This window comes from Dreissena polymorpha, chromosome 4 (assembly GCF_020536995.1).
Source record: "Dreissena polymorpha isolate Duluth1 chromosome 4, UMN_Dpol_1.0, whole genome shotgun sequence".
Lineage (NCBI taxonomy): Eukaryota > Metazoa > Mollusca > Bivalvia > Myida > Dreissenidae > Dreissena > Dreissena polymorpha.
In genome coordinates this window covers 77,219,077-77,246,848 of record NC_068358.1, presented here as the reverse complement: position 1 = coordinate 77,246,848, position 27,772 = coordinate 77,219,077, and the positions used below count along the sequence as shown (strand labels likewise).

Sequence of the window (27,772 nt, the reverse complement as noted above, 5' to 3'; positions counted from 1 at the left end):
GTCGACGGAATATGTCAGGAATGTCTTTAAGTTTTTCGCTGTGGAATAGTCGTAAGGCTTTATATGTATTAAATATAAATAAGCCCCACACTAGTTTATTAGCAAACATGATTTTGTAATAAGTCACACGTGGTAAAGTCTGTTGTTGATTTATATGTTATGTTTTATTCCCGTATAATCTAGCGTAATCAATTGCGGACATTAATTAAAAGAAATAGAACGGTAGGAGAATAAGTGAATGTCGCTTGAATCTTGAAATTAAGTCCATTTTTATCCTCAAAACCTACGTTTTAACTTTATACCGTATATTTGTTTATGTGTTTGACAATTGTTTTTAATAATTTTTATAGATTAAAAATGTGTGTTATAATATCACTGGCATGCGTTTGATTTGAAATTTACATTTTTGCTATTTCAAATTTCTTTCGCAATATGATACCTGCAGAAATTAAGGCTTCATATGGTTCATTTGAGTACATGTCATATTCATTTCAAGTAAATATTGATAGGGACCGAAGTCATTTTTTGCTTTTGTTATTATCACTTATCTTTTCGATTTTAAATATGTGTATATAGACAACTTTTAAAACTTAATATCGCATGCTTGCAACATGTATGAATAAAAATACAATTCACTTGACAGCTACGACACCAATATCAACACGGTCTACCGTGACGTCGACTACGACGGATTTGTCGTCGACGCCGTCTGTTACTAATTTACCGACGAGTATTTCTTCAAAAGCTTCTTCTTCTACAAGCACGGTGCGCATTCCCCGTTCAACTGTCCCTACTGATAAGATACCAGATGATATTTCAAAAACTTTTTCAAAGACAACACCATTAACAACAGGCGCCGTTTCGATTCCGTCACCAAAACCTTCAAAGCCGTCAACTTCAATAACAGAGTATCTATCAAACCCCATGACTTCTTCGCCTTTGCCTATCTCTAACATATATACTTCAAGACCAGATAATGAACATACTACTTCGCTACCTTTACCAACCACGCATTCAACTACCGCCCAGGAAACAATTATTTCATTAACACCCAAGCGGTCTTCTACACAGTCATCTTCTAGAACTTCCATTATGGAAATTACTACAGCTTCGTCGATGACAAATGGAACTTCTACATCTGTTTCAACGACACAAATATCGTCAACCAATATCACTACCGTGAAACATGTTATAACAACTCTTAAAAGCACATTGATATCAAAGCTCATTTTGTCTACCACGGGTGTCGTATCAACTGCGGGAGTGCCGCTGACGGTAAAAATAAATTCAACGTTAGCACCAACAACAGTCTGTAAGTGGAGGAGTTTGCTGCTGTGTTAAATAATTTTTTGCAATTGCAATGTAATCACCGTTTTGTATGTTTAAGAAATGATACAAAATAGCTAATACTCGCTTGTAAACGACATCTCTTCATGTACAGATTTTCATGAAACTTCATATACATGCAACATAGATAACCCTCTTTCAAAGTTATTCAAATTGTACCATTTCTCTACATATGTAGGATCTCGAGAGTCAAACATGTTTTGAATTAATTTGTGTTTACCATCGTTTACTGGTCCTATAAAACTTTGTTGGAATAATGCCCCTTGGGTCCATACTGGCCGCGCCGCAAGGAGCACATGACTTATATATACTAATGTAAAAATGTGTGTAAAAATCTTCTCAGAAACCATAAGACCCGTAGCATTTATATTTGGTCAGTAACATTACATTCTAGACCTGCAAAAGGAATGCACATATCATACCACTTGCATCAAAACAGGCCACAACATATGGTCAGATTTTTTATTTTCACTTTAAAAAAACAATAAAGCTTGTTTAATATGCTCTGAAACAAACATTGTTATATTGGTATAATTATCATGTTATTTTTAATATTTTTTTTAATTGATGTGTTATATGAAGACTATGAGATTAAAACTTAACCACCCAAGACTTGTATAAGAACCTTAAAACTGCGTTCAATTGCTACGGTAAACATTTATATGTTACGCTTTAAAATTATATTTGTTCTAGGTATTTTTATGATAATCAATTACATAAACAAACCTTCCATTTGTGTCTATTTTATGATTGAAGTATTCAACGACGTATTGGGCCTTCGATTGTTTATGGTCACAGTGCGGGTATCTTGCCTGGATATTATGCATATCGTGGCTTCATTTTTTTAATTGAAGTCAATTATTGTTGCAGATTGCGGACGTCCAACTGCGCCTCAACATGGACATGTGTCACAAACCGCCACTATATACGGATCAACTGCTACAGTTTCGTGTGAGACGGGATACAATCTTACAGGAAGTGGAATATCGACATGTGGTAGCGATGGGCGCTGGACCAACACGAGTCAGACATGTACTCCTGTTGGTGAGTTCGACATTATTTTAGTGTTGACGATTTGTTAACACGTTATTTGCACACAATTTAACAATTAGCAAAAAAGTCAATTAAATGTCACGGTATTCCATAGGTGCACACAGCATATATGCCTGTGGTTAACGTTTAACACTTGGACCTCAGCTTTCACGGATATAAGTCGGGAATGGCGATGGCGTTTTCGGGGATGAGGATCGTGTCTCAAATATTATTGTGCCTGTATATGTTTATTGATATGATTATAAATGCCCATTATACCTTGTGGTTTGTTCAGTTTTGCGTTATTTCTTCAAGTAAAGTGTAAATACTCTGGCAGATTGTGGACGCCCAACCTCGCCTCAACATGGACAGGTGTCACAAACCACCACTACATACAGATCAACTGCTACAATATCGTGTGAGACGGGATACAATCTTACAGGAAGTGGAAAATCCACATGTGGTAGCGATGGGCGCTGGAACAATACGAGTCAGACATGTACTCCTGTTGGTGAGTTCGACAGTATTTCAGTGTTGACGGTTTGTTTAAAAGTGATTTGAACACGATATCAAATTGTACACAAAAAAACATTTTATGTCGCGTTATCCCATAGGTGCACACACAAAAATCTGCCTGTGGTTTTGTTGAACACTCAGCCCTCAGTTTCGATGGATACAAATCAAGAATGCTAATGGGGTTTTCGGAGATTATGCTATTTCTAATAAATAATTGTGCCTGTATATGTTTTTATGATTGCATATTCTACCTTTTTGTTTCCGCAGTTTGGCTGTATTAATTCAATGTAAGTTTGATTATTGTTGCAGATTGTGGACGTCTTATGGCGCCTCAACATGGACAAGTGTCACAAACCGCAACTTCATACGGATCAACTGCTACAGTATCGTGTGAGGCGGGATACAATATTACAGGAAGTGGATTATCAACATGTCGTAGCGATGGGCGCTGGAACAATACGAGTCAGACATGTACTCCTGTTGGTGAGTTCGACGGTATTGCAGTGTTCGCCATTTGCAAAAACGTGATTTTAACACATTTCACTTTGAACAAAACAGTCGATGTTTTATCACATTAATCTATGTGTAGACTTTACAAATGATGAACATAAATAGGTCATCGTGTTGTTTGTACATTTTGTCTGCAGTTTTCTGAATAATCGCGCACAATATTGTTTCCACACGTTGGTTGATTAGCAGAGACACATACTTAACTTTGGAGACGGATGGCTGGTGATCAAAACATGCAAATTCACGCGTCATCTTAAAAGCTTTTTATTATATACATTTACTTTTATATGTGTTACAAAATTGGATTATATTTGTCTACATAAAAGTTTGTTGTCATATATTGATTTAAAACGACCATATCATTTATAAGTTCACAGTAAAATGATAATTGTCCTATAGCGAACAGCTGGTATACAATTCGGACAATGAGTTATCATTCGAAAAGGAATCATACTGCTATGTTCTCACTGTTCTCACTGTCGTGCGATCCTCGAGGAATGCCATAATTGGCCAAACGTAACTGATTATTATCTGTTTAGAAGAATCCACGATTATACACGATTTTATGCGTTCCAATATGTAATGATTCGCTGCTTTGCAACCGGTTGTAATCTGTTTACGATTTGGCAGTTACATGTTCCACGATTGACACAGTCTGATCTCTTGTTTAGATACGATAACTGCTGGTCTTAGTTGGGTGTTTTGAATGAGTCGTCAATTTGGTGTCGATCCGAACCGAGTATCAAGATCGGGATCTCCGAATAAGTACGTCATTGTAAAAGGCAATACAGCATCAAACGTTTATCAAGCATCACTTCGTCTCGAAACGATACGATACGATTGTGAATGCGGTATATTTCACGATTGAATCCATGGTATTCACGAATAGTGCCTCGACTGAATCATACAAATTTAGTGACTATCGGTTTCATTATTTCTTTAGCACGAAACATATCGTACCACAACGTTACAATTTTCAGGCATAAGACCGACGGAAGGCACCAATATTTGGAAGTACATATATTGTTTATATTTCTTAATGGTACAATAATAACGCTTGGTAATAACAATAAGATTTGATGTCATGATCCCGATTAATAATTCAGCACAAATGTTTAAAACGTTCAAAAGTTGTTAACATTGCACACAGTTGTCTGCAAGATCTGATAATTTCCAATAAAATCTGATAGGATCATCACGATACGTAAACGGTTATGATCACAAATATGCACGTACTTTCAACGTAGTTAAATATTTTTTTGAATAATATTGCTATAATTTACAATATGTATGATGTGTTATTTTGCTGTTTTCATGTAAGAAACAATAGTGCCTTGTGATAGTTTCGGAAGATGTGGCTCTGGTTCCATCTTTTGTCTGTGATAGTTTAGTTGATATAACTATTTATAAGGCCCTGCATTTCAATTAAGGTATATTCGTTAACTGTTAATATTCGTGTGCTATTATGTGCATAATTTAAGGTGTCAAACTTTAGACTGTATATGAACAGTTTTCAATTATCAGACTGCTGCATAATGCACTGGTTCTTAGACACAATGCATAGTTTTTTGTACTTCTTCAATAAAAGCGTAAATATTGTGGCAGATTGTGGACGTCTACCGGTGCCTCAACATGGACATGTGTCACCAACTGCCACATCATATGGATCAACTGCTACAATATCGTGTGATAATGGATTCAAACTTATAGGAAGTGGAATATCCACATGTGGCAGCGATGGGCGCTGGAACAGCACGGGCCAAACATGTACTCCTGTTGGTGAGTTTTACAGTATTACAGTGTCCACGATTTGTTAATATGTGATTGGAACTTTGTACACATAAATACATGTTATGTCGCGTTATTTCATTAGTGCAATAGTCGGGTCATTATATGAAAAAAAAAACACTCAACCCCCCAAAAATTGCTACAAAAGGTATGTTAACTGATTCTGAAAGGGTATGATGCCCGTTATAACATATCAAAAGTTCACCAAAATCGAACCACCGGAAAGTTTTTTATTTCAAGATGTCGTCCAAGATGGCCGCCAAAACCTATTAATGATGATAACTGTGTGACTATTCACTCAAATTGCACTTTTGGTGTCTATACTTAGGTTTCGGGGGTCACATTTAGATAATAAAAAATTATGTTAGTCTATTACGTGCCAGAGAAATACAACATGGTGTCAAAATGACCGCTAACACAATGACCGCACGTGCATAACTTTTAACTCAACTGTGTATCATTTTTTCGTAATTTTATTATAAATAGTTTTTCATGTTTTGTTTAAAATATTAGTCCCCAGTAAGACCTTGTTTGAATATTCCGATACTGAAGCTCTAGAACCATAAAAATATATATAAATACAGACAACCATTGTACAAACATATCAGACCTGCGTATGCTAAACACTGCCTTTTTTTAAAGTTTGTGTCAACAATTCCAGTATATTGGACACAATCTGTGTACATTACATCACTTTAAATCAGAACTTTAAACAAGTTATTATTGTCTCATTTTCCATAAATGATTTTATAATGAGTGCGAGCACATCCAGACAAGATTTGTGTCCAATATGCAAGGAGGAGATTGAGATTTCCAAGTTCCAAGAATAACTGGGTTGCTATTCAGTGGAAGGGAGTGAAGGTAATAAATAAGCTAGTGTTAAGCGGAAGGATAATCTTGTTATTGAGGCTGGCACAAAAGTACATAAAAATGTCGTCAGCAGTACACAAATAAGAAAAACATTAAAAGTTATGTGGCAAAGGGAAGTTGTAGTTCTGTGCAAATGATAACCACAAGGCAATCAAGTGGAGGTTTTGAAAGTCATAAAGACTGCATACTATGTGGTTGTAAGGTTGAATTGGACAAAAGGCATTTTAACTGGGTACGAACTGACCAATTTGTGGAGAATATTTTAGAGGTCTGTGATTCCCGTTCAAAGAGTGGGGACTTACTATTAAGGGCCGGATTGAATACTATTTACGAGATTTACATGCAGCAGACGGACTTTATCATCATTCATGTAGTGGAAATTTTCGGTCCTTCAAATCTGTTCCGATAGAGTTTTAAAATGCCCCCGAAATCAAACGCAGAAAATCTGGTCGTCCTAAAGATGAAGATAAGTATCAATCATTTCAGAAGACGTGTTCTAACCTAGAATAACACAATGAGGAACAACTAACTATTACGTCTTTGAGAGAAATAATGCGACGGTACCTTTGCAATCCTGATTCGGAACCATATGACAATAACAGTTTGAAAAAGCATCTTAAAACACGCTTCAATGACACTATTCATTTTTCCGGAGGATAAGGTTTGGACGATATTGTTACGATGAGAGAACAAACATCGCAAATATTGAGATCATATTACAAACAAAAGTGTGAGGAATTAGATGAAGAGTCCCAGAAACGTGCTATAATTGAACCTGCTTCTAGATTAATCAAAAGTGCTATTAAAGGTCAATTTCAAAGAAATTCCAAAGTCACTATATTTAACGCTATTTACATTGAAATATGATTAAATTATCGGGAAAATAAAGTTTGCGTGTTGTGTTTAACCTGAAAAGGATGATTTTGTTGACTTTATGATTGTAACTCGCAAAGCGTTGAATCTCTTATCTCCCCTGTTCACCCCTGTTTTGTGACGTCACAGCTGAACAAGCATTTTCGCGTCCGCTATGCGATAGTTCTGAATTTGGGTTTTATTTTTATTTTTTTATTGATATTTTCGTGAAATTGTTTTCAAAGTAATAGGGAAAATGGTTATCTGTGCGGTCTTTGGCTGTAAATCACGTTCTGGAAAAGATAATGTGATTTTTTTCCAGTTTCCGAATGACAAAAAACTGAAGAAGATTTAGTGCACTAAAATCGGTCGTGCTAGCCATGCAAATATTTACAAATATTTATTGTATACTATTGCAAATGCTGAATAATTTTAAAATGAACGAACATTAGAAACAGATACAGATAATACGCTGATATATTTACTGATGCGCGATTGTGTTAACATTTCGCCAGCTTCTCTGCATACTTAATACAATTACCATCGGATGTCATCTGTCAAAACAATGATAATTCCGTATATGGCCGATTTCCATTGTTAACATTAAATTCTGGTAAATATTGACGAAACGGTGCTCAAATTCATAAACACAAACTTTCTCCATTTTTTCTAAAGTATCAAACGAATTTCGGCATATGTTTCTTTTAAAAGATTTGATGAAATTTCGATGAAAAGTTTCGTAGTGAATTTCAACTTATGTACCGGGGTATCTCGCGAATTATTTGCCATTGACAATTCCTTTGAATAAAATAAAAATCAAACACGCTGTATCGTTATCGTTACACTCTTTTAGTTCGTTCATTATTGAACAATTACATTCAGTTGCATACATTTGTATTGTACTTTATACTGATTGCACAAAAAAATCGTCTTGTACAATTCATATTCTTTTGCAAAGACCAATAAAAAAAACTTAATTTATATTTAGTATCATCACATGTACAAGTTGTTTCTGTATTGAAACATTGGTTTGTATTTAAAGTGTCCAAACTATTTATACTTTGTGTCGTCTGTGTATGGTGTATGTTGGATGGTTCTCATTTGTTTTTAGAAATTATTTTGACAATACATATCGTTATTTTAAATGTTATAAGCAAGTCTCGTTTCCGAGATCATTTACGGGAATTCACTGTGTGAGCTACTCCGATTTGTTTACTAATCTAAAAAAAAATCATTGTTTTAACAGACGGCACGTGCTTATCTAAAGTTTGTGTGTCGTAAAACACAGGATATTGGATGTTCAGGGCTTGATTGGGCAATAAAACAAAGACGCGGTCTGCGGTTTTCGGTAGAATGTTTGTACTGACCAACATAATATTTAATAGTGCAAGTGCTTATCTTACATCTAGGGATCAAAAACACGGGTCGAAGCCACTGTGTGCTCTTTTGGGCCATAAAACATAATCCCGATGGCTATTTTCAGTAGCACGCTAGGTCAGAAACTAACAAGTTAGAGTAATAAATCACAGAGATTATAATCTGAGAACTGCATGGAGTCTGAAATGAAACAAAATGCCGACTAATCAAAATCAATTATGGTTTCGTCGTGGCTACAAACTGAGAAAAGCACAAACAACACGAAATTATCACTAATCCAGGTGCGGGAGCCTACAGCTAGGTGCGAGTACGGTTTCCTTTTATCATCGGCGTCTAAAAAGACAACAAAACTGTCATGTGCATGGGTGTGAAATACATGTTGAAATTTGGAAAAGAAGACATATTCCGTTTATATCTGCTAACAACCCCGACTGTATATTTGACGATAAAATTTGTTAACGGCGCGCTAACATAAAACAATCAGAAGTGTGTTTCAGATTACAAATTGGTATTCTTATTGGGGAATTCAACAAAACATTTATATTTGTAATATATTTGTAATGAATTAAATATTAATTTGTTAAAAAGCTTTCCGTGTCGAAAAAATATTTTGATAATATAATGCATGAAAAGCACGATTTCCAGGCGGAGTACACCCGGTTACTATCATCAGTAACTGACCACGATTGTATCGTGGAGGAGTACACATAATGATTAGTGTGGTATGTATAACAAAGCCATACCACTGCAATAAACCAATTAAATGATCGATTGATAGTGACATGGGGGTTATTCAGAGGCAATCAAATTACCGCTAATGATTATCACACGCGCATTTGTTTGCAAAAATTAGGATATTATGTTTTTCATTTTCGTCCATAAATAACGCTTCGGAAAAAAGTCGCGTTTTTTACCCCAGAAAAATACAGCAGTGTGTTTTCTGTCTTCTGAAATTGGTATTGAACTTTACATTTGCACTATGCATAAGTGGAAAAGATTACGAACTAGACCAAACATGGGCGATGAACAGTTAGAGTGGGTGCAAATGATTAGAATTATTGTTATAGGTTAAATTATGTGTTACAATCATACGATTTCTTTCACTTGCATTTATTTACAAGGAAAGAATACAATAATTTAGATAGATGATGAAAAATCTAAAAACGAACACTTTAAGGCTTTGTCCAGCCATTTTGGGAAAAGGAGTCTGGTCTAATTGGGATTTTGTAAATCGATTTTTACATCGATAAAATGGCGTGTACTGTACATATACGGTCTAATTTCATGCAGTTCATCTTCATTATGATCAGATTCGTCAGAAAAGTCCATAATTTAACATAACAGTATTGAAGTAATAGCAATACAGTTGATCGTCTCGGCATAAATAACGCTGTTAAAATATAGCGGATGTACAGCTCTGACGTCACAGCAAGGGAGGTAAGTCAGTCCAACTTTGAGAAAAAGGTGCGTTATTGGAAGATTTACCTGGTGATTAATGGCATAAGGCGTAACGCTAAATTGTTGCAAATAGTTTTAGTTCGCATCTCAAACAATTATCTTTAATATTATAAAGTTTCCAAAAGTGTTAAAATTGACCTTTAAGTCTGAGGGTGTTACCTTGACAAATTGGTATCCGAGTAGTGAGGATTTAAAGCTTGAGTCAGCTCTATCATTCCTTCCGACTAGTCTGCGGACACTACTGGAGACATTATTCTATGGAAAAGACACAAGACGCAAGGTTGCGGCAGTTGGTCATGCTATTATTCAAGCAGTTCGTCCACGAGCTGTCATTGCACCACTACATGTGGGACTTGCTGTACAAATCCATCATCTATATCGGTCAAAGTCCATTGTCGATACTTTTCACGAAATGGGATTTTGTTGTTCATATACAGAAGTTATGAGATTTGAGAAAAATGCAACGGATTGTATGGAACATGATTCCTGGGTAGTGATATAGATTCGTTGGAGATGTATGTTCTCTTTTCCGCCGATAATGTTGACCATAATATTCTCACCCTTGATGGCAAAGGTACTTTTCATGGGATGGGTATCATTGCATCTGTCACCCCTGGAGCACGGACGAACTTTCTGATTCCGCGAAAACAGACCTCAGTGCTGAACACTAGAAATAAGACAAAAATTCCTATCTTGAAGTACAGGTTACTAAAACATGAATGTCATGAGGTAGTATTCGAGGACCTGCCGCGATTTCTGGATTATATCAAGAGGGTCGATATTTTGTGGGAAGTCTCCTTTAGATTCAGGCAGGCAACGCCGAATTGGCAGAGAATGATGCATATTTTGCACCAGGGGAGCCAGCACCATGGGCAGACGTCCGTCAAATTTTTGCCTATGATCAATATGTACTCTGAGGAAAAATCGTGCATTCTGTCAACATTAGACTTTGTTTGCAACCTTTCGATGAAGCACAAAATTCACGCCATTGTAACGTTTGACCAACCCTTGTATTACAAGGCTGCCGAAATAATGATTGCACCACAAAGTAGTTGCCTAAAAACATTGTTCTGATGTTGGGGTGTTTTCATACACTCATGAACTTGCTAGGGGCCATAGGATCCCTCATGGAAGGAACCGGTCTTAAAAACATATTTGAGACTGTCTATGGGGAAAATGCAATTGTGCACATAATGACAGTGTAGGCTGTCCAGAGGGCTTTGCGGGGCCATTTTCTTGTTGACAAGTGCCTTAACATCCTGCTCGTATCCGAAATGACCAAGGAAGATCCCGCGATTCAGATACTTCTGGATCAGACCGAGGAGTTGTACTCTTCCCTTCTTAGGAGCGAGACGACGCTAGCAAATACTACATGTACTGAGATTTTGATCACACTCAAGACGGCTATAGAGAAGAAGAAACATTAACTTGCCCAAACATCAAAGACAAGCCAATTATGGCTGAATTATTAGCTCATGGTCAGCATAGCAAGAATGTTGATCAAGGCGGATCGTACTGGGTGTTGGCAGATGCATTTGCAGGCAGTATCCGATTGTCTATCCGTCTTTGCTGCAGCTGGGCACTTCAATTATATGCGATCTGCTTATTACTATCTTCAGCAAATGAGCAGCCTAGAGAAACGCATCCAGACGTTTATAAAAAAATTGTTGATGGTTTTCACGTTGCCCGTAGGAGCAATCAGTGCTGGGCTGGGCTAAGCAGTGATCTTGTCATTGAGCAAACATTGATGAGGTCTCTTAAGAGCGCAGGCGGTCTAACTCGCGGCAGTGGGATGATCGAGGAAATGCAAAACCTTTGGACCCAATCTGCACCTGTAACATCTGAGTACAATAGTGCATTGCAGGATTTCACCGACCTTGCCTATACTACAAGTCCATCACACAAAGAGTCAACTGAGGCTCGCATCAAAAGAGATGCTTCTGATCTCGAGAAAATGCATACCAAGATTACAACCTGCTCACCCTACACAGCTGATCCTACTCTGAGAAACATTGTCAATGGGCTAGTGGCTGGATCAGATGTGCATGTGCATGCATTTCAGGAGGTTGGGAACAAGATCATACGAGAAATCAAAGGAAAGTCGGCCTTTGCTTACAAATTTAAGAGAACAGATAGAGTCAAAACTCTTCGGAATAGCTCCGCTGTTAAGATTGCTGAAGACCGTGCTTTTCATCCTGCCCTTCTTTTCCAACGTTTCCTTGAAGTGTCAAATCTGGAGATCTTTCCCTTGACGACGTATTGTCGTATGAACTAAGCCCTCATCCTCATGCCCTCTTTTAAGCTAAGAACATACTTCGCAAAGCAGACAAGCCTCAGATCATTCAGGCAATTAGAGATCATGATGAAAACGCATCAAGTGAGGCTGTGATGAACTGTATTCCTGAAACAGAGTGTTACGTGCTTGATGGTGGCTCCTTACTTCATCGTTTACCATGGAAAAAAGGCGACAAATATAACGCAATAGCCGAGTCTTATGCAGATTTCACAGTAAGGCATTACGAACAAGTGACAGTGTTCGATGGTTACGAAGACGGTCCTTCTTTCAAAGACAACACACACCAGCTACGAGGAAAAAACGTGAACCCTATTGTGAGTTTCACCAAGGAAACAGAATATTCATGCAAAAAGGAGGACTTTTTATCTCGTGGCAAAAACAAGGTAGGCATGATTGCTCTGATCAGCACAGCTCTGATTAATAGGGGGTGTACTGTCGTTGTTTCACAAGGGGATGCAGACGTTGATATTGTTAAAGCGATAGTAGAACGATCCCATCATAGCACCACAACGTTGATCGGCGAGGATACAGATTTGTTAATCTTGCTACTGCATTACTCCAAAAGGTACCATAAGACCATTTACTTCCGCTCTAATATAAACAAACAGTCATAGGAACACAAAGTTTATAATAATAATCTTTTGAAAGAACTTTTAGGAGACGAACTGCAGTTGTGAACAAACGACTCTGGTAACCTATGTTTTTCTTTTTATATTTGTATTAAGTTATAACGCATAAACCATTTGGGTAGATTTTTATAAAATCTAGCTACAGGAAGGCATTTAAAAATAAAAATGACTTTAATGCATTTAATTAGTTTTAATATGTGAAATTCTATTGGTTCTGTTTTTGTTTGAAAATTGATTAAAAAGAAACATGAATAAATATATTCATTTTTACAATTAAGTAAATTTGCAGTCAGATTAACCCAGTATTAAATATTTTCTGAGAAATAGAGATTGTTTCAACAGTTTTCTCATTACTTTACTCAAGTTTTTATGTTATTACCTGATTGGTGAATTGTTCTAATGCTGAAATAGACTTGTTGTTCAAGTGCGAATAAAAAAATAGCAACACTGGTGACCCATGATTTTTATTTTATTTTTCTATCCACAACAGATGGTTCTAGCTAAATACCAAAAATTATCAAATTCTAGATACAGCATAATTTTTATTAAAACTGCAGCATACGCCCTTAATAATATTGATGTAAATTTAGATTGTGGACCATTGAGCGACATCGCAAATGCTCAGACGTATCTGGAAAAGCAAACTTTTGGATCATTGGCAAATGTAAGCTGCGATAAGGGATATATTATGGTAGGAGATAATACATCTGTTTGTCTCAGCAATGGAAGTTGGTCTAAGACGTATGGAATATGTACACCAGTCGGTGAGTTTACTTTATTGTTTTATATTGTATTTTATTATACCGTTTGAATTTTGGGTCCACTCTTTCAACTTTATCATTTTCTCAAACATATGTTCAAAGATCGATAGCGAGTAGCTTTAAAAATAACTTGCTTTTTATAACTTTTGCAGCGTTGTTTAAGCTCCATTTGAACAATATGGTCCAGATGATATATGGTTACCTCAACATAATTGTATAAAATCCACATTATAATTTGGCTATATTACTTTTAAGTACCATAATGTAAGTAATAAATATATACATGTTAACAATTGGGCACTATGTTTTGTATGCTTCTGTAATATCATACAAAATATTTAATATACAAAGCTTTACGAAACAAGCCAATCATGAGATGGTTACATATTCATGTCTAAGCCGCTGTGAATGATCGCCTGAATTTTAGATTGCGGGCCTATAAGTAAAGGTCGTCAGCAAGAAATAACATACACTGGCAACAGGACTACGTTTGGTGCGCAGGCTATTATGGTATGCGACGTCGGATATTATATTTTCAACACCACAGGTGACAAAAGCGAAGCCATAAAATGTCTCGCTAAAGGACAAACTGGGTATTGGGAGAAGAAGCAATTTGCCGATTGTGTAGCTATTTGTAAGATGTAGTTTTAATTACCAAAACCTAAGTAGATGTTTATCATTAAATTGAGTTTTATACATTATAAAACAATATATATATATATGTATTCGTTTATAACTTGATTCTTTGTTTTCGTTCGTCGTCAGTTCATTTTAATAAATACATTCATTCATTAATTCATTCATTTATGCATACATTCATTAATTCATTCATTTATTGAATGATACATTTCACAATTCATGTATTTATTACTTCATTCATATCTTACTTAATTTTAATTGATTCCCTTCTTCATTTTATTTGTTCGTTCATTAATTGAATTATACATTTTAAAAATCATGTTTTTATTAGTTCATTAATGTCCATTGATTCATAAAGTGTGTTCAATCATTCATTTATTATTTCTAAGACTGATCATAGCATAAATGCTTCATAATTTCAGTTTGTGAAGGGTTTAACGTCAGTGAAGGAGTCACGATTACCTCCGGCTATAAATTACCGAATGTCCAAAATACAACTGTTTCCTTTGCTTGTTCCGAAAAATATATATTATCCGGATTTAAGAGTATAACTTGTTTATCTAATGGTGAATGGAGCGGAAGGCCACCAATTTGTGTGAAAGGCTAGTTGATTCTTTTTCAATAATTTCATATATTACAAGTCTAGATGTATACACGGAGATTCTTTGATAGACACACGGGATGCACACTCATTAACTGCATGCTTACTTTTGCATGCCATACATACACTCGAACATTTTTTAAATTATGTTATATTCCCTAAATTGAAACATGTTTTAAATGGGGACTTTTTATTACGATATTTAAATTGTGTGTAAATATCTCTAAATATTGTTAAAATGAAGTTTCTTACAAAGTTTGTGCAAGTCTGCATGTGGCTTTAGAGTGGTCAAAACTGTCTACAATTTGATCTAGTAACCTAGTTTCCTCATGCCGACCTAACTCAGATAACGACGTTAAAAATAACGATAACTGGTGTTCTATGATTTGACATGTAGGCCTAGTTTAGACCAAACGAGAACCAATGCCGAAATAGATATGCTAGAAATCAGTAAAAATTAGGCGTGTGTGATAGAATAGCCTTTCGACGGAATTTTTTATTTTAATCGATGTCAGACTGCAATTGTATCTTGCACCTTAATCCTTAAGATGTATGAGTATTGATTAAACGTATTTTGTTACTTAACAATTTTCATAAACTATTATATTTTTCTATGAAATTTTTTAGAACAATTTGTGGAGATTATTCCTTTGATTTATATGTATTGTTAGTTGCTTTGGTTTTGCTTTTATTCTCTTTATTTGTCACTTTATAAAGTGGTCAATTAGAGGTTATTCCGTGTATAAAACAGTCGCGTTCTATTGAAAAAAATGTGAACATTAAGTTACTTCAATGATATTTTGAAAGTGAACTAATCATTCTAAACATATGCAAAGTACAAAAAGTTACACATACTTATCTTAACGATTTTTATATTTTTAGTTGAAAAACAAGTGCAGAACTGTTCTGCAAATACTGACCTAGCAGATCGACACTGGCCACAAACGTCACCAGGAATCATTCAAGTTATTGATTGTCATGAAAAGGGAGCCGTGGGTGTAATCAGAAGAAAATGTTCAATTGGCGGCGAATGGCTTCCACCTGTTGATGGATGTGTTCGTAAGGAGATTGAGAAGATTTCTGCCCAGGTGCAAATTTGCTAAGTATTTGCTAAATTAAAACTAATGATTCGCATTGAAACGGTCCGTTTTTGCAAAATACCAATTGCCAAGTAATGAGACTTACTAGACGCGACACACACATATACAACAATACACACAATAAATATAACTGGGTAACCACCTGACTTATGGTTAAAGCGGAAATATGTGTATGCTAATTAATTTGATATGATAATGCGTAATATTAGAATATATAAAACTTCGTATGAAGGTTGATGCAATAAAAGCTAGTCCCACGGAAGAAAGTTTGTCTGAAAGTCTCGATCAACTTTCGGCCATTACAAATGTATCATTAACATCGGAACTTGGTAATCAGAGAAGCTCTTCGACAAGTAGTGGGGAACTACAGAAGGTCACAGATATTCTCAGCACCATTGTTACTGCTAGTGAGAATATTACTAAAGTCACTAACGACCAAGTACAGGTACTTTTTATTATAATGATTCTTAGAAGAAAAAGATGTATTGATAATTTACTTTTTTTATTGAATGAGATCCCGCACCTAAAATTGAAAGTTGGAAGTGTTGGACTCTTCTAATATTCTGCTTTGCCTCTTTAAGGTATCTACCTTGTGATTTTTATACGGAAAGTTAAATGCTTAAATCAATTTAGATCACCTTAAAAATAATTTCATTATTTATTAAGGAGTCTGTCTCTTTTGCAAGTGTCGTTATCCGACCTTGTTATCAAACATTACTTAAGCGATTTACTCGAAACTGCAGAGATGGGTATATCAAGTTAAGCGAAGGGCAGTGCTAAAAGTAAAACCCCATATCTGTTATATTAACTATTTTAATATCCCGTTATTATGTATATTTTCATTTTTAATTAGTCGTAAACATAACCTTCAAAAGCAATGACAAACCTAATTCTTTAGTAGATAGTTTTCAACTAGCTTCCATTTAATATAAAGAAGTGAATATTTATTGCATCCATGGCCATATGATTATTATATGAAGAACAGTATGTCGGAATATTAATTAGAACTTTCTAGTTCCTTTTAAACTATAATAAATGATGTGTTACCCCTCAACACTCACACATATGTATTAATATGTTTCATCATAAAGCTGCTTATGGGGTGTTCGCTCTATTACTGTACAGTTTAGTGAAACAAAATTATTGGGCAGCACTTATTGAAAAACAAAAAATTTATAGCGAGTCCACAAAAGGCAACAACGTAACAGCTTATTTAATTTGTAAGAACTAGAAGTATAACAATAAATAACGTCCCTAGTATCCCATTTCGCTTATAATTTGTATGTCGTTCTTAGTTGGACTTTGCTACTATAACAAAAGAACATAACGCAATTTTATCGTATAATGCTCATCCGAGTCATGCTTGGTATGTATACATTTTATATCAGTTAGAGTAAAATTACAATGGATTGTTTGCATTACAAGCATTATATTAAAATAACATGACAATAAAACGGAACTTCGTGTCAACTACAATATTCCTTTACGAGTATAATATTGAGCAAATGATATTTTACAATTTACATGTGTGAATCATTAATTAGAAATTCCTAGACACCACAAGCAACTTACTTGACATGCGCAATACTTTGTCGTGGAAGAGCATAGAAGACAATAATGACAATAAGGTATTTCAAATTGATTATTTTATCGTGTTGAATTAATGCATTTTGATGATGTTTTAATCAAAAGCGATAGAAACTGATAACAGAAACAAGAATCGACATATGTAATAAAAATACTAATTGCATGTTATTACTATTAGATTTCGTTTATGTTGTTATTTATTTATTATAGATTTATAGATTTAAGATAAATTTAGTTTGGAATTGAATCGATACTCATAATTAGTTAAATACAAAACACGTCGGCAATAAAAAAGTCAAACGCTAAAAACCTTCATTGCTTTCCTTCTATAAAGGGGAACGAGAAAGAGAAAACAGGAGCGGCAGAAGTGCTACAAGTTGTGGGACGTTACATTGAAGTGATATCGAAGTCAATGAACGCGTCTAATGACGTATCGAAAACTGTCAAGGCAGCTAATATCGGTAAGCCTTGTACTGTGATGATTGTAATCTTTGTCTAGGAATCGACCGTTTGACTAAATAAAATGTATGCTTTAATGGAAAAACGTTTTAGTTATTTTACTACAATATTTTACATGCGATTTAAACTGCGTTATTTTAAGGTGTCCATAACCAATGATCTTGTACACGTTATCTTGGATAAATATTTCCTCATGTTTGATAAGCCTATGTCTTCTGCATTGGATGGGATAAATGTTATATATTTAGCACATAATAAAAAGTTTAAATAGTTTATAAGGAGAAGTATCTGCAATAAATTAGACACGATATAAAATACAATTATATATGGACAAAGTAGGTATAAATTACGCGATATTCCGGATGATTTTTGTGCAATGTGTTTACCCCCTATAACACTGGTAAAATAGGTTTATGTAATATATTTATTATGCAAATGCAAAAGAAAAATAGTTTATAAATAACATTAGCAATGTATAACGGGTATTTCGGTACTTTAAACAAGCTCCCACATATTGATATATAAACACTGGTATTTACCCATGTTATTTGCGAAAATAAGCACGAAACATTTGCCCACATGTATTTGACATGAATAGCGCTTTATAACTGGAATTTCGCATTTGTTTTACACACTTTCTGACGCCGAGCGGGTACCGAAATCCCCCAAGTTATTACCTATAACCTATATATTAAACATTGTTTATGGGACATTTATCAATAATTATAATTGACAGTGCAGATCAACAAAACGGTGGAATCGATAAGTTTTTATTAAAATAGTTTCATAAAATAGTTTTCACTTGTTTCTGACATGAAAAGCGATGTATAACTTAGATTTTGTAAAGTTACTCAAATACCAATATTCCCTACACATTGAAGCTTCCACTCGAATTTGTCATGACCACATTTCTGCGTTTGACATAGTATACATTAAATTCCTCTAACTCATCTATCTGGATACCGATTGTCCGAGTTACATTAACCTTATACCATACACCGTTTCTTTATCTTTCATTTCCTATTTTTCGAACAAAATCAGCGAATTTCGTGGTATAATTGTCGGCTTGTCTAGAAAATGGCGGACAGGTCGTTAGCAACCGGCGCGCAAGATTTATCGATCGCTGATTGGTCGATCGATATTTAGATAAGAATCTGATTGACAAAAGACGAGATGTCAATTATGTTGTCGAAGAGTAAACATGAAACATGACAAGGATTATAAAAAGAGACCCAAATTAACTAAAAAAAAACGCTATAATATTCTATACTATTTTTATTACATACATATCGTTATTGAAGAGTCATTATAATTATGAACGCATTTTGGATTTCAAATATGTTTAAATCAATGTATATTTGAATTGTCATCGGTCCTTTAAGGGTTATGTATTTCACAATAGAGCAGAATGAGAATCGAAAAATGGTTTTTAAAAAAGCTCGTCACCATACACATATACAAACCATATTGGTTCATTTTCTTGAAACCATATCGATATCATTACTGTCCAGTAGTAAATTGATGTTTTCAGTTCTGCACGTGAGTCGTCTTGACACAAATACATCCGACATTCGATTTCCTAAGGAACATGAACATGAAGACATTAAGAGTTCTATACTATTGCCCAAGTCATCGCTCTCACGTGAGTCTCCATTTTTTCAAGTATTTAAATGTACACGTGTGACATATTGTGTTTCACCGTTTGTAAAAACATGATTTAATAGTGAAACTCATTAAAAACATCAAAATTTAAGATATTCTATTTTTACTGTTAAGCTGATATTGTTTGTTTTAGAATCTTCTACCTTTTCAACAGTGGTGTACAAGAATCTGTCAGGCATTTTGTCTTCTAACAATGTCGGCAATGAAAGGTTAAGTATTGGCGACAAAGCTCGGAGCGTTACAGTTTTACTTTTGTTCAAAATATTAAAAACAGTATAATGTCATACAAACAACCGGCTACTCCGTACAATATTTTTGTATCAATTAAGTACATAACAACTAAATGTTGTTTATTGCAGTAACACTCAATCATTCATTTCATCAGAGGTAGTCGCAGTCACAATGGACAACTGGGAAACTAATCTAGACTTCAGTATAACGTTAACGCTTGGCTATGTTCAGGTTACCATATAATATATATAAAGTTTGTTTTGTCAGTGATGTTTTATAAGAAATCTGCTTGCTCAACCATTTTAAATTTCGTGTTTGTTTCATGCTTCATGTCTACAGAATTAAATAATGTATACGTCTCGACATAACTTGATGGTTATCAACATGCATCATCATGTTTTCTTTTCAGAACAAACCTGGCCGACCTAATTGCAATTTTTGGAACACGTCAAGGTATACAAAGTTTATGTTTGGCATCGCTGTCTGTTACTTTTCGATGGAGAGCAAAGAACAGGGATACATATAGTTCATATCAAATATTCAACATGAAGTTTTCATCTTTTACTTGTGTACTTAAATATCTAGAAACAATTGTGCGAACTTAATTATTCATTTAAGGCATAATCATATTTCCCTTTCTACATGTCAAATGGGCGCTTACTAAGCATTTACCAGGCTAGTAAACATTTCTTTTAATGTTTTATATTAAAATTTTGGTAATTTAATGTATTATATGCGTGTTGTGTTGTTGTGCTTTTGATGTTACTGCGAACTATTTAAGCGGTATATATTCGAAGAAGTAAAATAAATTCGATCGTGGACAAAGTTTTGTAGTTTTCCTTAGTACATGTGTTGCAGCAGTATATCATGTGTAACATACACTACCAATATATTTGTTTTTGTTCAATGAACATCATTTAGCTTCGCATGGGATACATTCGGATGCAGTCTCAGTAATTCGACAACTTTTTCTTCCACCTGCACTTGCAACCATCTCACAAACTTTGCGATTCTTATTAGTCCTTGGGTAGAGGTAAAATGTGATTATACATATGCTTACATTACAATATTATTATAAACACGTTTTGGACAAATACATAAATCGTTGTTTATATTAAATAATGGATACGTTCACTCTTAACTTATAGACCTAAACATACATGTTATGAGCAATTAACTTGTGTTTCATTTTATTTGTTTGTTCTAAATTTTAAACTTCTTCATTACAGAAAAACGTAAACACATTTGTACTCAATTTGATTTCCATAATTGGCTGCAGTGTGTCGATGCTTGGGCTTATAATCACTGTTGTCCTTCACACGGCCCTATGGAGGTGTGCATGTTTGATTTAACTATTCCTGAACGGATTTGTTACAGTATTATGGCATATTTATTAAAAACATTTAATACTTTAACCTTTACTGATGTAATAAAATAGCAATAACGTGACGTTGTAGAAAACGAACCATTCACTTAATCGCCTACCCACGTGATGTGAGATATATATGTGATAAAATACTCATCCCATGATAAGATGTAATAGCATCCACACACTAATGGTATTTCTATGTGATTTCAGATACATGAGATCCGATCGTATAATATTACTATTAAATTTGTCATGTGCGTTGATTATGTCATACGCTATATTTCTTGGAGGAGTGGATCGAACAGAGAATAAGGTAGCATATAACATTATAAAATTCAAACTAATTATGTAAATCTTAATTTAATACATGTTTGTTCGAAATTGAGATGTTTAAAATGCAACCTTCGATTTCATTCAACATGTTGTTTTAAGTTAAACAGTTTACAAATAGAAAGTGAACAATGTTAAGCCTAAGTAAAGGTTATCTTACCTTGTTTAGCGACTGCCCAAAACCAATCATACATTATATTTCTTGATTGACAAAAGGGTAAGCTTATTGGACGCTGTCGCAAAAGGCTTTTGATATTAAAAGTCTGCACTATTATTCCATAATCGCAATCGGGCAGCGGTTTAAAAAATCTAAAACGTGGGTGATACTGTTTGGGCTTGTAGATTAATGGAAATGCATATGTAGCTAAAGTAGAATGTACACGTGTGTTGCTAAATGCCGTTGTTATGTTATTGATTTTGATTTTTTGTTTTTTCAGATAGTGTGCACAACAATAGCGGCTTTACTGCAATACGTATATTTAGTTGTATTTTTTCTGATGCTGGCCGAGGGAATCGAAATAGCTGTAACCGTGCTTTATGTCTTTGTCACTAAGTCCAGATTAAAATGGATGCTTCCCTGTGCGTGGGGTGTGTAAAATATTAATAATTATATGTAATCAAGTTTGAACGAACACATTATTTGCATCATACATGTAGTTAAGTACTAGCTAGATACATGGCGTCAATATGTGGAGTCCATTGCTAATATTTTGCAATTGTTTGTTTTTTTCATTGTGAAGTTACTGTCAGGCCAAACCTTTTTATGGCGAAATGTGACATCAGCACGCACTATTATACTCTATCTGAACCTCACATTTGATACGTTTAATTAATTACATGTACGATTATAGCTCTTATTTCTATGAACGTGTGCATGGTACGCAGAATGCATCTTAGTGTTATATTTCGGTCAGGTTGTCCAGCCGTTATTGTTGGTGTCTCCATGGGAGTAACACAGATGGAAGGCTATGGAAACAAAGAATTGTAAGAATCCTTAAAAGCTTGTAAACAATATTCCTTTCACAAATGACACACTAATTATTAATAAAGATAAGAAAAAGGAGGTAAATAATTAAGATTTTTTTTTAAAGAACCTGATCCTTTCGTACCAGTTTTCAAAATAACAACATTCAAAACTTGTTTTTGTAAAATATATATCCAATACAATGCATACTCATGAAAACGAAATCGACCTTTAACCTACTCTAAGATGAAGTCATTGAGTTGTTTTATAATGGGTAAATTATTTTTTGTTTAGTCAAAGTTAAATCAATTAACTCCTAATTCGTTCATAACCAATTTTGCACAAACAAAGGTAACGCTCTGATAAACGCACTTTCCATCGCCTACTTGCCCGCGCCTAAATTTAACCAATGCACGACAATTTAAGATTATTAATTTATCTTGTGTTACAGCTGTTGGATATCCTTACAAGGGGGACTCATTTGGTCTTTCGTCGGCCCAGCTGCAATCATTATCATAGTAATATTTTCCAATTCTACTACAAAATAATCTATTGATAAACAAACTAAAGCTAGCATTTATTATAAAAACTGTGCAAGCTTGTTCAATTTAATTGTATAGCCTGTTACAGTTTTGTATATTTATTGTTTCGTATGTCCTTAAATCTCATGAATGTTATTATGTTTCTTTCCATTTAGTTAATTATTTATTTGTAATGCTAATACAGGTAATTAAGACGTGTATTTTATGGAACGGTAAATTTGAAAACTGATTGTAGAGATGATAACATGCGTAGTATTTTTATGACTGGGTTGCCATTGGTTTTTGTTTCAGGTAAATTTGATACTCCTGGTCCTTGTAATAAGAACAATGTTTCAGGCAAAAACAATATCTGAAAGGTCTACGAAGGGAAAGACTGAGTATGTTTTAATATTATTCACATTGCAAAACTAACATATACAAATCCTTGCCATTTTGCAAGGTAGTAACACAGAAACGACCCCAGTTTAAGCGATCGCTGTTGGGTAATGCGAATTGTGTTTATAGGTGTTGTTTCAAGGTTAAAGCATTTGTTACGTGTAATCAAGAATATGTTTACCGATGCTGTGACTGAAGTTTCACCAGTCTTACATTTCGTACAGAAGACGTTTGAAATATCACAATACCTAGTAAAATGGAAAAACTCCAAAAGGCTATGCAATACAATACAATAAATTCAATACGACATTAAAACATAATGATTAAAACTGTTGTCAGCGCCTTTGAATAGTTAATGCAAATCGTTGGAGGTCTAAACCGGTATATGTCTAACCTACTAGCCTACTTTCACATTAAAACGCAACAAGGGCGAATACAATAATATGTAATTAAAATTGTATAATTAATAGGTTAATAACCAACAAAAGTACAAACGTACAACTGTTTTAGACGCGACGGAGGTAAAGTACAATAATTAACTAAATATCTTGTTAAAGGCGCATATTGAAAGCAAATATGTATATGGTATAATATTAAGATAAAAAATATTTTAATAAGTATATATTAAATGATTGCTGTACACATACGTACGCTTTTTTACACGATTACTCAAATGTTGTTGTTGTTTTATAGTAGAACCTCGCTCTGAGAAAACGGGCTTATCAGGGACGACACCTTCTTCCTGAACTAGATTTTTGTTTACGATAAGACAGTGCGGATTGCGCAAGCTAATCTGGGGTGACTCTTTACTCACGTGCAGTCCCGTTTCCCCAGTGCAAGGTTCAATTATAATACAATATCATCTAGACACGTTCCTCGTCACAGAACAAGCAGCTGTGGCTGTCGAATCGTTGTGAATTAAACCTTCATTTAGTAACGCTATACGGATTTGCACTACGATGACCATTATCGTACTGATTGCAAAGACGCAATTTATGTAGACGTTAGTTCGAATCGTAATGAAAAGATAAATTGACATGCAAGAAACATTTTAGCATTTTTTCCATAATAATGACATCAATATATTAGTGTTATAATAAATAATTCACAAGAGGGACTCGGTAGTGTTTATACATGTCTACATCTAGTAGAAAATACCGTCGATATGCCCTATAAACAAGATTTATAAGCCTGTCATCAGATAGTATAAATCCAGATCATCGTAATGCAACTCAGGAAAAAGGAGTAATGCAGGAGGTATCAACCCTTATTACGTTGATTTTTATACATAGTACTCATATCATTTATACTCATATAAACATAGAACGTGCATTTAATTAATACTTTATATAATTGATAACTGTATTATAATAGAAATCTTTATTATAAACAGGCCGTCGCAAAGCATGCACAAATTATCTAAGTACTTGCTGCATACTGTGGAGGACTTTGCATACGGCAATATAAACATTTTTAATGAAATGCCCTTTTAAAGTGTGTTGTTTTGTCATGTTAGTGAGGCAATTTTTGTTCAAAAAGTGTTATCGTTTTGATTTATACACCATATTAAACGTATTGATATGGAAAAAATCGTTGATTTAATCTGAAACTTCAGCTCTATATTTTATCGCTATGTTCATTAAGAAATGTATCCCGATTGAAAACAATTACAATTACAGCTACAAATTTCGGAGTCCTTAAGTTTTGTCATTATATAACATGAACTTCTGCCACTTTAAGTCTGACTTGCAGTAATCGTTGTTTTAGTAGATGTATGATAACATGTTTTTATCACAGCAAAAGGCGTGTACTACAATTTGACACTGGATAATAACCTCGATGAACGAATTGATTGTTTTGTATTTTTGCCTGTGCATGTGTCTTCGCCTTTATATTGCAGAGCCGGTGTTCGGTGCCTGTGCGTGCTGCTTCCGCTGATGGGCAGCACGTGGGTGATTGGTCTGCTCTACGTTAACGAACGCATGGCCTGGGTACAGTACGTGTTTGCCGTGTGCAATAGCCTACAAGTATGTTTTATTTACCAGAAAAACAACTACTTTTACTGCTATTACTTCTGAATACATACGTCTACAACCACTATTACTATTACAACTCGCAGTGTTAATTCATATCGCACTGACACGTGCATAAACAATTACTTTTTCAAACAATAAAAACGATAAGAAGACATTTCGCTTTTTACGATTTTGATAATACGATTATTCTTACAGTGCACTACTATTTGTTGTTTTAATATCATTTAGTCTTATATTTCTTATTTTCATTTATGTATATTAACTTCATTTATGCTTTCAGGGCTTGATGATATTTATTTGCCATTGCTTGCTCAATCCCCAGGTTTGTTTTAATTAAAATCATTATTTACTAATTTAGAATTATTATATTTTACATACTTTAGCCTAACATAAATTCTATAAAAAAATAAGTTTGTTTATGTTTAATACCAGTTTAACGATTGAACCTTAAAACAATATATGATTCACTCATTACAAAATACTAATCACCATTTTATTGTTTGTGTATATAATAAATTGCTTACTTTTCAAAAGCTTAGAGCGGCATTGAAAAGACGAGCGAAGAAACAGTCTTCCTCATATTTTTCGACGAATAGTACGTCAGCCGTGCCGAGGAATTCAAAACCCCAGTCAATTGACCTTGTATGTATGTAGTCTGCGTAGTTTGTAAGACTGACATATTGACATATCGCTACAAACTATGAAGAGCAACGTCCATGCTATTGGAATGTATTTTATAATGTTCTTGGTACCTTTAACATATCTTTCCGCTACATTGATAGTTATAAATATCTTTACAAAATATCGATTGCGTGTATTACACAACTCGATCAAATGTTTTATATCGCAAGTTATACTATACGACTAAGATTCTACACATTGTCTAGAGTTGTGTGTATGTGTTTTTGCAGTGTTTGTGCGCGTGCGTGAATGCGTGTGTTTGTGTGAGTGTGTGTGTGTGTGTGTGTGTGTGTGTGTGTGTGTGTGTGTGTGTGTGTGTGTGTGTGTGTGTGTGTGTGTGTGTGTGTGTGTGTGTGTGTGTGTGTGGTGTGTGTGTGTGTGTGTGTGTGTGTGTGTGTGTGTGTGTGTGTGTGTGTGTGTGTGTGTGTGTGTGTGTGTGTGTGTGTGTGTGTGTGTGTGTGTGTGTGTGTGTGTGTGTGTGTGTGTGTGTGTGTGTGTGTGTGTGTGTGTGTGTGTGTGTGTGTGTGTGTGTGTGTGTGTGTGTGTGTGTGTGCGTGCGTGCGCGCGGGTGTGTGCGCGGGTGTGTGCGTGCGTGTATGTGGAGAATTCGCGTGTGCCCGTGTGTTTGTCAAATAATTAAAAGTTTACATCCAGAGAAACAATTGAATATACAATGTAACAGTTTCCGAAATTGTTTAGGCATACTATCATTACGAGAAGACTTCAAAACCTACACTTTTGATACCAAAAAACACGATTAGACATAATTGTAATGCGTCATGCACTGTATTTCAGACTGATGCTGAGCGAAGAAAAGATGTGGAAGGCATGGAACAGAACGATGGGATCGGTATGTCGACGACAAATTTAGGATGAATTTTGGGAAAATTCACGTAAAACAGAATTCATTTGTTGGACGTAATTCTGTTTACACTTGGCCGTTTACAAGTACACCTAAAATTGGAAGCATCACCATGCGCAATGTGCGTTAACGAGAAGTAAAATCGGTATTTTCAAGCACATTGCACGATACGGATTTATCAAATAGATAACAAATTGAGACGAGATTCAACAGCTGTCTCGCACTTGAAAATTATCACTACCAAATTCTGAAACGGAAAAACAAATGAGCTAACATGCAACAAAATAAGAAGAAGGCGCTAAAACTAAAAGAGCAGGAATTATAAAAAAAAAATATTCCATTTCCAGACCTTGGCACAAGATAACAGAAAAAAAAATATAATGATATAATGCTTCTTTGTGAAAACATCTTACTCTAAGACCTTATTCGTATATTCCTTATACAAATTTCATACCAAATGTTGTTTTCACATGTTTTAATAAAACGTAAACACTTTGGCTATGCGACGCTTTTGATTGTTTGTTAAGTTGTAATTATTTAATGCATTTTATGAATGTTAATCTGCTTTTATATAAATATCCCGCTGAAATTGGTGAATACAAAACTTGAAGTTTTCCACATTATTTTTATGGCGAGCACTGCATTCATATCCTTTTGATTTGTATTGCTAAATTTGATTTATGTCCAACAAGTAATTTGATGTACTTACATCATTTTCTCGTATAATATATAGTTTTATGTACTAATAACATTTTATCGTATAATACACAGTATTTACTGTGTATTTTACGAGACAATGATATCAGTACATCAAATTACTCGAAGGTCTAATAGGTAAACAACACATTTTTGGACGGTTTTCCTACAACAAAAATTAAAAAAGCTCAAACACCGTAGA

At 34.6% G+C, this 27,772-nt stretch overlaps 1 protein-coding gene across 50 annotated transcripts in view; it reads left to right on the top strand.

Moving 5' to 3' along the window:
- LOC127877382 (sushi, von Willebrand factor type A, EGF and pentraxin domain-containing protein 1-like) overlaps positions 1–27,371 on the top strand; it is a 117,408-nt gene extending 90,037 nt beyond the window's left edge. For 48 of the 50 annotated variants that reach the window (XM_052423189.1, XM_052423200.1, XM_052423190.1 and 45 more), the window contains 27 exons: positions 644–1,312; positions 2,218–2,391; positions 2,717–2,890; positions 3,205–3,378; positions 5,011–5,184; positions 13,266–13,439; positions 13,864–14,070; positions 14,498–14,677; positions 15,559–15,764; positions 16,009–16,221; positions 17,321–17,404; positions 17,698–17,824; positions 19,354–19,464; positions 19,618–19,693; positions 19,844–19,946; positions 20,125–20,168; positions 20,637–20,748; positions 20,945–21,048; positions 21,295–21,397; positions 21,852–22,002; positions 22,329–22,398; positions 22,830–22,896; positions 23,212–23,297; positions 25,196–25,322; positions 25,612–25,653; positions 25,866–25,973; positions 26,808–27,371. In XM_052423189.1, the coding sequence (XP_052279149.1) occupies positions 644–1,312; positions 2,218–2,391; positions 2,717–2,890; positions 3,205–3,378; positions 5,011–5,184; positions 13,266–13,439; positions 13,864–14,070; positions 14,498–14,677; positions 15,559–15,764; positions 16,009–16,221; positions 17,321–17,404; positions 17,698–17,824; positions 19,354–19,464; positions 19,618–19,693; positions 19,844–19,946; positions 20,125–20,168; positions 20,637–20,748; positions 20,945–21,048; positions 21,295–21,397; positions 21,852–22,002; positions 22,329–22,398; positions 22,830–22,896; positions 23,212–23,297; positions 25,196–25,322; positions 25,612–25,653; positions 25,866–25,973; positions 26,808–26,888 (3,941 nt within the window). In that variant the 3' untranslated portion in view covers positions 26,889–27,371. The remainder of the gene's footprint in view (positions 1–643; positions 1,313–2,217; positions 2,392–2,716; positions 2,891–3,204; positions 3,379–5,010; positions 5,185–13,265; positions 13,440–13,863; positions 14,071–14,497; positions 14,678–15,558; positions 15,765–16,008; positions 16,222–17,320; positions 17,405–17,697; positions 17,825–19,353; positions 19,465–19,617; positions 19,694–19,843; positions 19,947–20,124; positions 20,169–20,636; positions 20,749–20,944; positions 21,049–21,294; positions 21,398–21,851; positions 22,003–22,328; positions 22,399–22,829; positions 22,897–23,211; positions 23,298–25,195; positions 25,323–25,611; positions 25,654–25,865; positions 25,974–26,807) is intronic. The other 2 variants (XM_052423155.1, XM_052423156.1) reach the window with 2 other exon arrangements.
- Positions 27,372–27,772: the final 401 nt, after the last annotated feature.